This window comes from Lucilia sericata, unplaced genomic scaffold (genome assembly GCF_015586225.1).
Source record: "Lucilia sericata isolate MDLA Ls3-8-SP2 unplaced genomic scaffold, ASM1558622v1 Contig000255F_arrow, whole genome shotgun sequence".
Taxonomy (NCBI): Eukaryota; Metazoa; Arthropoda; class Insecta; order Diptera; family Calliphoridae; genus Lucilia; species Lucilia sericata.
Genome location: NW_023994281.1, coordinates 261,694 through 274,628, shown reverse-complemented (window position 1 = coordinate 274,628; position 12,935 = coordinate 261,694). Strand labels below are relative to the sequence as shown.

Here is a 12,935-nt window from a genome sequence, read left to right as displayed (position 1 = left end):
TCGTCAAAGGAAAGCCTCTTATATTTGTTAGCAAGATGAGGCAGAGAAAAACATACTATTTGTCTAATAATTTGATATTCAAACAGCGGGAAAGAAATAGAATAAAAACTAAGCATATAACATACTTGTATATGTATATGTACATATGTAAGTGTATATAATATATACATAAATTACATTACTTTGTATGTACATTTGACATTTTTATGTCTACCGTACCACATTCTCCATCTAACATTTCTCTCGTTATAAGGAATCTGGAGGGCAACGGTTAAGGAAGAGGCAAAACAAGAACACCAAAGAGGCTTAACATTTATAAAATACATGTTTTACACAAAACTCACATGAGTACCTACTCAGTTGCTCTTACGTACATGACATGTCATATTTTTCTCTATCTCAGTTTACTTAAACGTGATTACATTACAATTTTATAACGAAGAAGGCACAAAACAAGCTACAAATAAAACAAAAATATCCAACTGCAACTAAATATTAAAAGTCATTTTACTTTAATGTCATAAACATAGTTTTACTTGGAAAGGGAAAATAACAAAGAAGTAGATTAATAAATGAACCTAGTCATATTCTCAATTTGAGTAAGAGGAAAATGTTGACAACAGCAACAAAATCTTTTGTAATTAAGTTAACAAATAATTTGTGTTTTCAAATTAACTGCACAATGGGACCTTCCGAATAGTCCTAATTGCCAGAGAAATGTGATCTCAAGGAACCAATTAAATAGAAAATGTAATGAAACTGATTAGTTCTAATTAAGAAATAATAATGATAATAGACCCAATATATTAGATTCTATCACAAAACTATAGAAAAGCGATATTTCGTGGATAGTTCTGCGTCCCAAAAAATGTCTTTCTATATAGAATTACCGATTCTAATAAATTTTCTTTTTATAGAAAATTTTCGATGAATTTTCTTTGTAATAAAAAAATTTCGATAAATTTTCTTTTTATAAAAAATTTTCAATGAATTTTCTTTTTATAGAAAATTTTCGATGAATTTTCTTTTTATAGAAAATTTTCGATGAATTTTCTTTTTATAGAAAATTTTCGATGAATTTTCTTTTTATAGAAAATTTTCGATGAATTTTCTTTTTATAGAAAATTTTCGATGAATTTTCTTTTTATAGAAAATTTTCGATGAATTTTCTTTTTATAGAAAATTTTCGATGAATTTTCTTTTTATAGAAAATTTTCGATAAATTTCCTTTTTATAAGAAATTTTCGATAAATTTTCTTTTTATAAGAAATTTTCGATAAATTTTCTTTTTATAGGAAATTTTCGATGAATTTTCTTTTTACAGGAAATTTTCAATGAATTTTCTTTTTAATAGAAATTTTCGATAAATTTTCTTTTTATTCAAAATGTTTGATAAATTTCAATGAATTTTCTTTTTATTGAAAATTTTCGATAAATTCTCTTTTTATTGAAAATTTTCGATAAATCCTCTTTTTGTTGAAAATTTTCGATAAATTCTATTTTTATTGAAAATTTTCGATAAATTCTATTTTTATTGAAAATTTTCGATAAATTCTATTTTTATTGAAAATTTTCGATAAATTTTCATTTCATAGAAAATTTTCGATAAATTTTGTATTTATAGAAAATTTTCGATAAATTGTCTTTGTATAGAAAATTTTCGATAAGTTTTCTTTTCATAGAAAATTTTCCATAAATTTTCTTGAAAATTTTCGATAAATTTTCATTTCATAGAAAATTTTCGATAAATTTTCTTTTTATAGAAAATTTTCGATAAATTGTCTTTGTATAGAAAATTTTCGATAAGTTTTCTTTTCATAGAAAATTTTCCATAAATTTTCTTTTTAAAGAAAATTTTCGATAAATTTTCTTTTAATAGAAAATTTTCGATAAATTTTCTTTTCATAGAAAATTTTCGATAAATTTTCTTTTCATAGAAAATTTTCGATAAATTTTCTTTTCATAGAAAATTTTCGATAAATTTTCTTTTCATAGAAAATTTTCGATAAATTTTCTTTTCATAGAAAATTTTCGATAAATTTTCTTTTCATAGAAAATTTTCGATAAATGTTCTTTTCATAGAAAATTTTCGATAAATTTTCTTTTCATAGAAAATTTTCGATAAATTTTCTTTTCATAGAAAATTTTCGATAAATTTTCTTTTCATAGAAAATTTTCGATAAATTTTCTTTTCATAGAAAATTTTCGATAAATTTTCTTTTCATAGAAAATTTTCGATAAATTTTCTTTTCATAGAAAATTTTCGATAAATGTTCTTTTCATAGAAAATTTTCGATAAATTTTCTTTTCATAGAAAATTTTCGATAAATTTTCTTTTCATAGAAAATTTTCGATAAATTTTCTTTTCATAGAAAATTTTCGATAAATTTTCTTTTCATAGAAAATTTTCGATAAATTTTCTTTTCATAGAAAATTTTCGATAAATTTTCTTTTCATAGAAAATTTTCGATAAATTTTCTTTTCATAGAAAATTTTCCATGAAATTTCTTTTTATAGAAAATTTTCCATGAAATTTCTTTTTATAGAAAATTTTCCATGAAATTTCTTTTTATAGAAAATTTTCCATGAATTTTCTTTTTATAGAAAATTTTCCATGAATTTTCTTTTTATAGAAAATTTTCCATGAATTTTCTTTTTATAGAAAATTTTCCATGAATTTTCTTTTTATAGAAAATTTTCCATGAATTTTCCTTTTATAGAAAATTTTCCATGAATTTTCCTTTATAGAAAATTTTCTATGAATTTTCCTTTATAGAAAATTTTCCATGAATTTTCTTTTTATAGAAAATTTTCCATGAATTTTCTTTTTATAGAAAATTTTCCATGAATTTTCTTTTTATAGAAAATTTTCCATGAATTTTCTTTTTATAGAAAATTTTCCATGAATTTTCTTTTTATAGAAAATTTTCGATGAATTTTCTATCTATAGAAAATTTTCGATGAATTTTCTTTTTATAGAAAATTTTCGATGAATTTTCTTTTTATAGAAAATTTTCGATGAATTTTCTTTTCATAGAAAATTTTCGATGAATTTTCTTTTTATAGAAAATTATCGATGAATTTTGTTTTTATAGAAAATTATCGATGAATTTTCTTTTTATAGAAAATTATCGATGAATTTTTTTTTATAGAAAATTATCGATGAATTTTGTTTTTATAGAAAATTATCGATGAATTTTGTTTTTATAGAAAGTTATCGATGAATTTTGTTTTTATAGAAAATTATCGATGAATTTTGTTTTTATAGAAAGTTATCGATGAATTTTGTTTTTATAGAAAATTATCGATGAATTTTGTTTTTATAGAAAATTATCGATGAATTTTGTTTTTATAGAAAATTATCGATGAATTTTGTTTTTATAGAAAATTATCGATGAATTTTGTTTTTATAGAAAATTATCGATGAATTTTGTTTTTATAGAAAATTATCGATGAATTTTGTTTTTATAGAAAATTATCGATGAATTCTCATTTTATAGAAAATCTCCGATGAATTCTCATTTTATTGAAATTTTTCGATGAATTCTCATTTTATAGAAAATTTTCGATAAACTTTCTTTTCATAAAAAATTTTTGATAAGTTCTCTTTTCATAGAAAATTTCGATAGGTTCTCTTTCATAGAAAATTTTCTATAAATTTTCTTTTTATAAAAAATTTTCAATAAATTTTCTTTTCATAGAAAATTTTCGATAAATCTTCTTTTCATAGAAAGTTGTCGATAAATCTTCTTTTTATAGAAAATTTTCGATAAATTTTCTTTTATAGAAAATTGTCGATAAATTTCCTTTCTATAGATTTCCTTTCGATAGAAAATTTTCGATAAAATTCCTTTCGATAGAAAATTTTTCATTAATTTCCTATTGATAGAAAATTTTCGAGAAAACTCCTTTTGATAGAAAATTTTATATGCTAGTGAAGTTGAGATTTACTGTTTTCAAGATTTGAAATTAATTTAATTTCATAACATACATATTTCATTACAAAGACGCTGACTTGAGCACTTTAACTTGTTTTTCTAATAAATAAAAAAAAATGCTGTCCTTGTACTTTTTCTCTTACATGATTCCATAAAAATCATTTACTTTTTTAAGTAAAATTTATTACATAAAATGTATTTAAGTAGCATGTATAGAGATTGTTATTGTTTTAATGTAAAGTACATTATAATAGTATTACATTTATTTTCTGATGTTGATATTGTTATTGTTATTACTACAGTCAAATAGCAACAACATTTAACTAAGTAAAATATCATAAAAATTAATTTGTATCAAAAAGCAAAGCAAGCTGAAAGGAATGTTTTGGTATCTATACCTATTTGTTAGACTAGCTCTTTAAATACAATAACAAAAATATAAGTTTTTAAGCTTAACAACTAGACTGATTTAAGCCAAATTATATTAATTTTTTCATATCAGCTGTTTATCTAATTACAAATGTGTATTTTTTGTGTGTTTTAATATGTTCATAAATTTGCTGGAATTACTCATTGTAATATTATTTGATGAGTGAGTTATTTGGTAAATATTTTATTACCATGTTTTGTGTTTTCTTTGTCGTTTTTTGTTACTGAAGGATTAAATTAATTTGCTTGCAATGTCTGGTTTTAATGACATCAGAGATAATTTCTATTTTCTAAGATTTTTTGTTATGATTTTTGCTGTTAAAATCATCATCATAATTATTACACAAAAAACTTAAGAAACAAGATAAAGAAAACGTTCACCTAAAAAAACTATTTTTCTTTTTTATTTTTTATATAGATAATTTTCGATAAAATCTCTTTTTATAAATAATTTTCGATAAATTTTCCCTTTATAGAAAATTTTTCGATAAATTCTCTTTTTATAAAAAATTTTCGATAAAATCTCTTTCTATAAATAATTTTCGATAAATTTTCCCTTAATAGAAAATTTTTCGATAAATTCTCTTTTTATAAAACCTTTTCGATAAATTTTATTTTTATAAAATATTTTCGATAAATTCGCTTTTTAAAGAAGATAAATTCTCTTTTTACAGAAAAATTTCGATAAATTCTCTTTTTACAGAAAAATTTCGATAAATTCTCTTTTTACAGAAAATTTTCGATAAATTCTCTTTTTACAGAAAATTTTCGATAAATTCTCTTTTTACAGAAAATTTTCGATAAATTCTCTTTTTATAGGCAATTTTCGATAAATTCTCTTTATATAGAAAATTTTCGACAAATTTTCTTTTAATAGAAACATTTTCGATAAATTCTTTTTTTATAGAAAATTTTCGATTAATTCTCTTTTTATAGAAACATTTTCGATAAATTCTCTTTTTATAGAAAATGTTCGATAAATCTCTTCTTATAGAAAATTTTCGATAAGTTTTCTTCTTATAGAAAATTTTCAATAAATTCTCTTCTTATAGAAAATTTTTAATAAATTCTCTTTTTATAAAAATTTCGATAAATTCTCCTTTTATAGAAAATTTTCTTTTAATTCTCTTTTTATAGAAAATTTTCGATAAATTCTCTTTTTATAAAGAATTTTAGATAAAATCTCTTTTTATAGAGAATTCTCTTTAATAGAAAATGTTCGATAAATTCTCTTTTTAGAAAATTTTCGATAAATTCTCTTTTTATAGAAAATTTCCTATAAATTCTCTTTTAGTAGAAAATGTTCTATAAATTCTCTTTTTATAGAAAATGTTCGATACAATCTCGTTTAAAACGGAAGTTCTAGAAAAATTCCCTTTTTTATAAAAACATTTTCTAGTTTAAATCATTTTCAACATTTTTTTTTTTAGAAAATATTCGATGAATTAATTCTCTTTATATAGAAAATTTTCGATAACTATTTTTTCATAGAAAATTATCGATAAATTTTCTTTCTAAAGACAATAAATAAAGTTTATCTTTTTAAAAACAATTTTGCACAAATTTTCGATAAATTGTATTTTGATAACATATTTCGTAATTATCTTTTGTCAAAACATTTTCTTTCTAGAAAATTATTGATAAAGTTTATTTTTAGAGAATATTCGGTAAGTTTTCTTTTTAGAATATTTTTGATAAATTTTCTTTTCATAGAAATTTTTTTTATAAATTTTTGATAAAGTGCTTTTATAAGAAATTTTAGAAAACTGTTCCTTTTTATAGTAAATTTACATAAATTTTGCTTTTTATAGTAAATTTTCCATAAATTTTCTTTTTATAAAAATGAAATTTCTTTTTATAGAAAATTTTCCATGAAATTTCTTTTTATAGAAAATTTTCCATGAATTTTCTTTTTATAGAAAATTTTCCATGAATTTTCTTTTTATAGAAAATTTTCCATGAATTTTCTTTTTATAGAAAATTTTCCATGAATTTTCTTTTTATAGAAAATTTTCCATGAATTTTCCTTTTATAGAAAATTTTCCATGAATTTTCCTTTATAGAAAATTTTCTATGAATTTTCCTTTATAGAAAATTTTCCATGAATTTTCTAGAAAAATTCCCTTTTTTATAAAAACATTTTCTAGTTTAAATCATTTTCAACATTTTTTTTTTTAGAAAATATTCGATGAATTAATTCTCTTTATATAGAAAATTTTCGATAACTATTTTTTCATAGAAAATTATCGATAAATTTTCTTTCTAAAGACAATAAATAAAGTTTATCTTTTTAAAAACAATTTTGCACAAATTTTCGATAAATTGTATTTTGATAACATATTTCGTAATTATCTTTTGTCAAAACATTTTCTTTCTAGAAAATTATTGATAAAGTTTATTTTTAGAGAATATTCGGTAAGTTTTCTTTTTAGAATATTTTTGATAAATTTTCTTTTCATAGAAATTTTTTTTATAAATTTTTGATAAAGTGCTTTTATAAGAAATTTTAGAAAACTGTTCCTTTTTATAGTAAATTTACATAAATTTTGCTTTTTATAGTAAATTTTCCATAAATTTTCTTTTTATAAAAAAATGTCGATTACATTTTTTTATTCAAGATTATCGATAATTTTTTTGTAGAATATTTTTAATAAATTTTCTTTTTATAGACAATATTCGATAAATTTGCTATCTAAAAATTTTTTTGATGCATTTTCTTTTAATAGAAAATTTCCGATAAATTTTCTTTAAATAGAAAATTCTCGATAAATTGAATTTTCTGTTTATAAAAAATTATCGTGATTCTTTTTTTTCCTTTATATTTGAATTATTTTGTATGTAAGTATATTGAACGAAGACTTGTATTAAAAAATACCCCCTACTGGGATACATAAAAATGTCTGCCATTGTCTGGATATTTTCCATAACATTCATACATAATTTAACATTATTGATACATAATATAAGGATACATAAAGAAATAAATAACACATTAATAAATTTCGAAATATAACTATAACTTTTTTTATAGAATTATATAAATAAATAACTTTTGATATATTTTTATAACAAAGTTTGTAACATCTTTTCCATTTACTTTATCAAAAACAGATTAACTATAAATAAATAATTTTGTATTTTGATTTATGTTGTGATAGACATAGATACTTTATTATGGCTTTCAAGGAATTACATTAAAAATATTTTTTCTATTTGTTTGCTTAAGAAAACTTAAAGATTGTTTTTGTTTGTATTAGAAACATAATTTAACTTAAATACTTATGTGAAAGCTAATGCAAAATCTACAAGGAACGAAAAATTTGAGGACAAATAATTAAAGAAAACAATTAACAATTAATTCTTTAATAATTTAATTTTTTTAAATTATGAATAATTTCCTTCTGCATATAACTTAGCTATTTATGTTTTAAATATGAAATGCTTACACTTAAAATAATGCATAAACTACTTTTGAAGCCATAAATAATACAGATAAGAAAATTTGATTCAAGCTTTTTTTTCATTTTCATCAATTTACAAATTACTCAAACAGCTTTAATAGAATGCTAACAGATTAAAAGAAAGCAGTAAAGAAAAAATACACAATAGACAAAATTGTTTTTTTTTTGTTTTTGGCAAGCATTAGTAACTAGTGTTCATTAGCAAAATGTTAACAAAACAAAATATACTGTACCGCACGAACCTCCCTGTGGAAAAAACTGTGAATAAATGAGTTTAAATGTCTCCTCCTTAACGACACCAGTTGGACATTCAGCCTTAAAACCACGATAAATTCGTTTGATTTCATCTTCTGTAAAGCGGGTGGAACGACTTAAAGCACTAAGAGAATCGGGTCGATATCGTGCCGGTGTTTCAAATTCTTCTAGTTCGGAATCTAAAAGAAAAGATGAATAAAAAATGATTATTAAAAGATTTTATTTAACTTTAAATTTTTCATAGTTCTGTTTTTAACTGAGACTATGAGACAAAACTTTAAAAATAAATACAATTTTTTTGTATTTGTTTTTTTTACTAGAGATTTGTAGTTTTACAATAACTTTAATATTTATGGCTCAATATTTGTTATCTAAAAATGATTTACTGACTTATTTGTTGGCACTCATCGATTTTCTATTTATTTTGGAATGTTATACACTGTGGGAAGTTAAAATATACTGGGACGTATACGTAATATTTTTATTTTTCTATACATAATATTACTTATACGTATACATATTTAATATACATAAATCCACACACTACATGATTATATTATCAATTAAAAATTTATAATTTATTTTCTTCATTCGATTAGAGAAAGTTTTCGATAAATTTTCTTTTTATAGTAATTTTTCGCCAAATTTGCTTTTTATAGAATATTATTGATACATTTTCTTTTTAAAGGAAATTTTCGATAAATTTTCTTTTTATAGAAAATTTGCGATAAATTTTCTTTTTATACAAATATTTTCGATAAATTTTCTTTTTATACAAATATTTTCGATAAATTGTCTTTTTATACAAATATTTTCGATAAATTGTCTTTTTATTCAAATATTTTCGATAAATTGTCTTTTAATTCAAATATTTTCGATAAATTGTCTTTTTATACAAATATTTTCGACAAATTTTATTTTTATAGAAAATTTTCGATAAATTGTCTTTTTATAGAACATTTTTGATAAATTGTGTTTTATAGAGCATTTTCGATAAATTTTCTTTTTATAGAACATTTTCGATAAATTTTCTTTTTGTGGAACATTTTCGATAAATTTTCTTTTTATAGAAACCTTTTCGATAAATTTTCTTTTTATAGAACATTTTTGATAAATTGCCTTTTTATAGAACATTTTCGATAAATTTTCTTTTTATAGAACATTTTCGATAAAAAATGTTCTATATTCTTTTGTAGAAACATTTTTCCATAATTGTTTTTTTTTTAAATTTGATAAAAAATGTATAATTTTAATAAATTTTATTTTCAATAAAATTTTTATGATGTTAAATAAACATTGTAATGAAAATTGTCCATAAATTTTAATTTTATTGCAAATTTAAATAAATTTTTGTTTTATAGAAAAATTTCCAAATTTTTGTTTTAGGGAAAAATTTTGTTAAATTTGTTTAATAGAAAATTTTTGGTTCAATTATCTCTTTATAGAAAATTTTCGTTAAATTTTCTTTTTATGGAAGGTTTTCCTTAAATTTTCTTTTCAAAGAAAATTTGTGAAAAATCTAAATTTTATATCGAAAATTGTCGATAAATTTTTTTTGTATTGAAAATTTTCATTTTTTTGCCTATTGCGTGCCATTTAGGGAACGTCTGTTATATGTAGACCATTGTCCCTTAAACCTTGACCAATATGAAATAAATGGCTCTGTTAGTATTATTGTTCAATTGTCTATGCACATTTTTTTAAGTTACAAAATCATTGGGGATTTTTATTTTATTTTTAGATTTTTATTTTATTTTCCTAACATTCATAAAAACTACAAATATGATGAATTTGCATATTTTATATACACATTTATTTACTGTAACTTTTTATTTAGTTTAGTTACAAATTCATAGAATATTTTTTAGTATTTCGAAACTAAACAATGTGAAAAATATTTGCAAGAAAAGTTGTTTTTTTTTCCGAAATTTTCCCTTTAGCAAATGATAAAAAGAAGCAAACAAAGATGTTACCCAAATGTCTGGCATTATTACCAAAAAAAAAAAAAGAAAGAACCACTAATTTGAAAGTCCCTACGGAGATTAAATAAATTTATGAAGAAGGTTATGTTGGGGAAGTTATTTAAATTTAACAAACTTTCAAAATTATAGCCAAAAGGCATGGAAAACAAATATGCTTTCTTTTGTAACTAAAATTAAGACCAGAATAAAAGTATTTCATTTTGCTGATACAAACAATTCTTGGGAGATTTAAAAAGACTTGTAATTTTATATTTAAAATAAATAAAAAATATAAAGAAATATAAGTTTTTATATAAATAGCCTAACAGTAGGCAATATATTTTTCTTTTAAATGTATCTTTGAAGTGGGCTACATATAACAATTTCCAATAAATATTCCTTTTGTTTTTTTTTTTTTGCTGTAATTAAAAGAACTGTTAATTATTTATTTGCTAAACCCTCAAAAGCTTTTAACAGCTGTTGTCTTTAAGTGTGAACCTGCAAAAATTACTGATGTTTTCACTTTAACTGATTGATTTATTAAGTGTTGTATTAATTGTTTCTTTTGTTTTATTATCCTGCAGACATAGGCAGGATTTATTTGCTATATCGTAGTTTTACTTAAGTGTCTCTTTAGGAGTGAAGAAATGCTAGTGACACAACTGTCCTTGTCAATTATATTTAAGACACATTAAATATAAATTAATGTGGTTTTAATTCCGAAAATGAGATGTTAAGTGGACAATTATTTTTTGTTAGTATGTTGACAAAAGTGAAATGAATAATTATAGTAAATCTTCACTATATAAGTATAATAAAAATAAGTTTAAATTTTATTAATTTAATATAGTTTTCTTACAACAAATAGGTTCAGTAGATAAATTGAAATTTTCTTCTTTGGTAATATTTTGACTTTATTTTCACCTAACCATTTTCTGCATAATCAAATGTCAATTGACTTTTTAAAATTTTATTTATTTCTATTAAAGTTTTTAGACCTCTTATTTTTTGCATTGAATAAAAAACCATAAGACATATAGTGTGGGGACTAGAAGTTGTCATTCATCAAAAGTTTTTCAATAAAACTTTTATCGGCCAAGTTTTTTTTATCATCATTATATACATACACAATTTCTTTGATTTCCTCCATATGTTGCACAAAACTTGTGTTCAATAGTGATAAAATTGTTGGTTTATATTGCTAGAAAAGATGTATTTATAAAAAAATGCAAATAATTTGCTTCACTTTGTTAGTGGACTTATGTATATTAGCCTAAGAGAATGGTACATATGGATTTAAAAATGATATAAGGTGATAGGCATCCGAAGTTTTTCTAAAGGAAGGAGGTTGTATTTGGAAAACTTTTCTTATAGAAAAACTAACCAGACTCTAAAGAAATTTTATATAGAGAAATATTGATCAAAATATTATCATACTCTGAAAATTCACACTCTAAAGGCCTCTTTTATGGAAGATACCATAAAAATCTAAAGAACTTTTCTATAGAATAACAAGTCAGAATGGCCGAATGTGTGATACCCTACATGTTAAAAATATAGATTATTTTTTAATAATAAAGCATTTAAGTTTCGTACTTTGACAAAAAAGAGATTTTCCAAAAGAGGAGTTATGTGGGGGCAAGTGTAAATATGGGACTATCCTTATACATATTGGTAGACAGACAGGCAGACAGACAGACAGACACACAGGTACACAGATACACAGACAGACAGACAGACAGACAGACAGACAGACAGACAGACAGACAGACAGACGGACGGACGTACAGACTGACATAGCTTAATCGACTCAGAAAGTGATCAATATTGTTGGGTATTACAAACATCATTAGAAAAGTTAAATTCTACGAAAAGTTTGAAGAATTTTTCTATAGAAAAGTTGATTAGACTATGCATTACTTCTCAATAGAAAAGTTGACTAGAATCTGAAAAGCTTTTCTATAAAACAGTTGATGAACTTTACTATAGAAAAGTTAATCAGAATTTGAAGAGCTTTACTATAAGTTGATCGGAATCTAAAGAACTCTTCTATAGAAAATTTGATTAGACTCAGCATAAATTTTTCTATAGAAAAGTAGATCAGATTCTGAAGATTATTTCTTTAGAAAATTCGTTTAGACTCTGATAAACTGATTTTGAAGAACTTTTCAATATTTTAGTTGATCAAACTCTGAAGATCTGTTTTGTATAAAAAAAAATCCGATTCTGAAGAACGTTTCTATTGAAAAGGGCATTTTTTATAGAAAAGCATATCAGGGATAGATTAACTTTTGTATAGAAAAGTTTATCAGTCTTTGAAGAATTTTTCTGCAGAAAAGTTGGTTAGACTCTGAAGAACTTTTCTATAGGGAAGATGATCTCACTCGGAAGACTTTTTTAATCGAAAAGTTGATAAGAATCTAAAGAACTTTTCTATTGAGAAATGTATAAAAATCTGAAGAACTTTTCTATAGTGAATTTGATCAGACTGTGAAGAATTTTTCTGTAGAAAACTCGACCAGATTTTGAAGAACTTGAAGTTACAAAAATCTTTTCTGTGGAAGAGTTGATCAAAACTTAATACCTTGAATAAAAAAGTTGATCAGTCTCTAAAAATCTTTTCAATTGAGAATTTGTTTAAACTCGGAACATCTTACCTACAAGTAGATCAGATATTTCTATGGAAATTTTAATATTCAGTTTACTATAAGCATGAATTGCACCAAATTCACATTTTATTATATTTGTGTTAATTTTATTTCTTGTAGGTCATGTCTTTATTATCCAAATAAATTGCTTATTCTTTAATATTTATAAAAAATTACAAAACCATCTGTGTTACATTATATTACTGCCTTTTCATTTAAATGCGATAATTTTTCTGTTACAAA

General features: G+C 21.9%; 1 protein-coding gene across 1 annotated transcript in view; it reads right to left on the bottom strand.

The window, feature by feature from the left end:
- The window catches only part of LOC119602820, a 68,181-nt gene that overhangs the window by 24,683 nt on the left and 30,563 nt on the right, over positions 1-12,935 (bottom strand). The window contains 1 exon segment of the mRNA XM_037954570.1: positions 8,071-8,262. Coding sequence (XP_037810498.1) covers positions 8,071-8,262 — 192 coding nt within the window.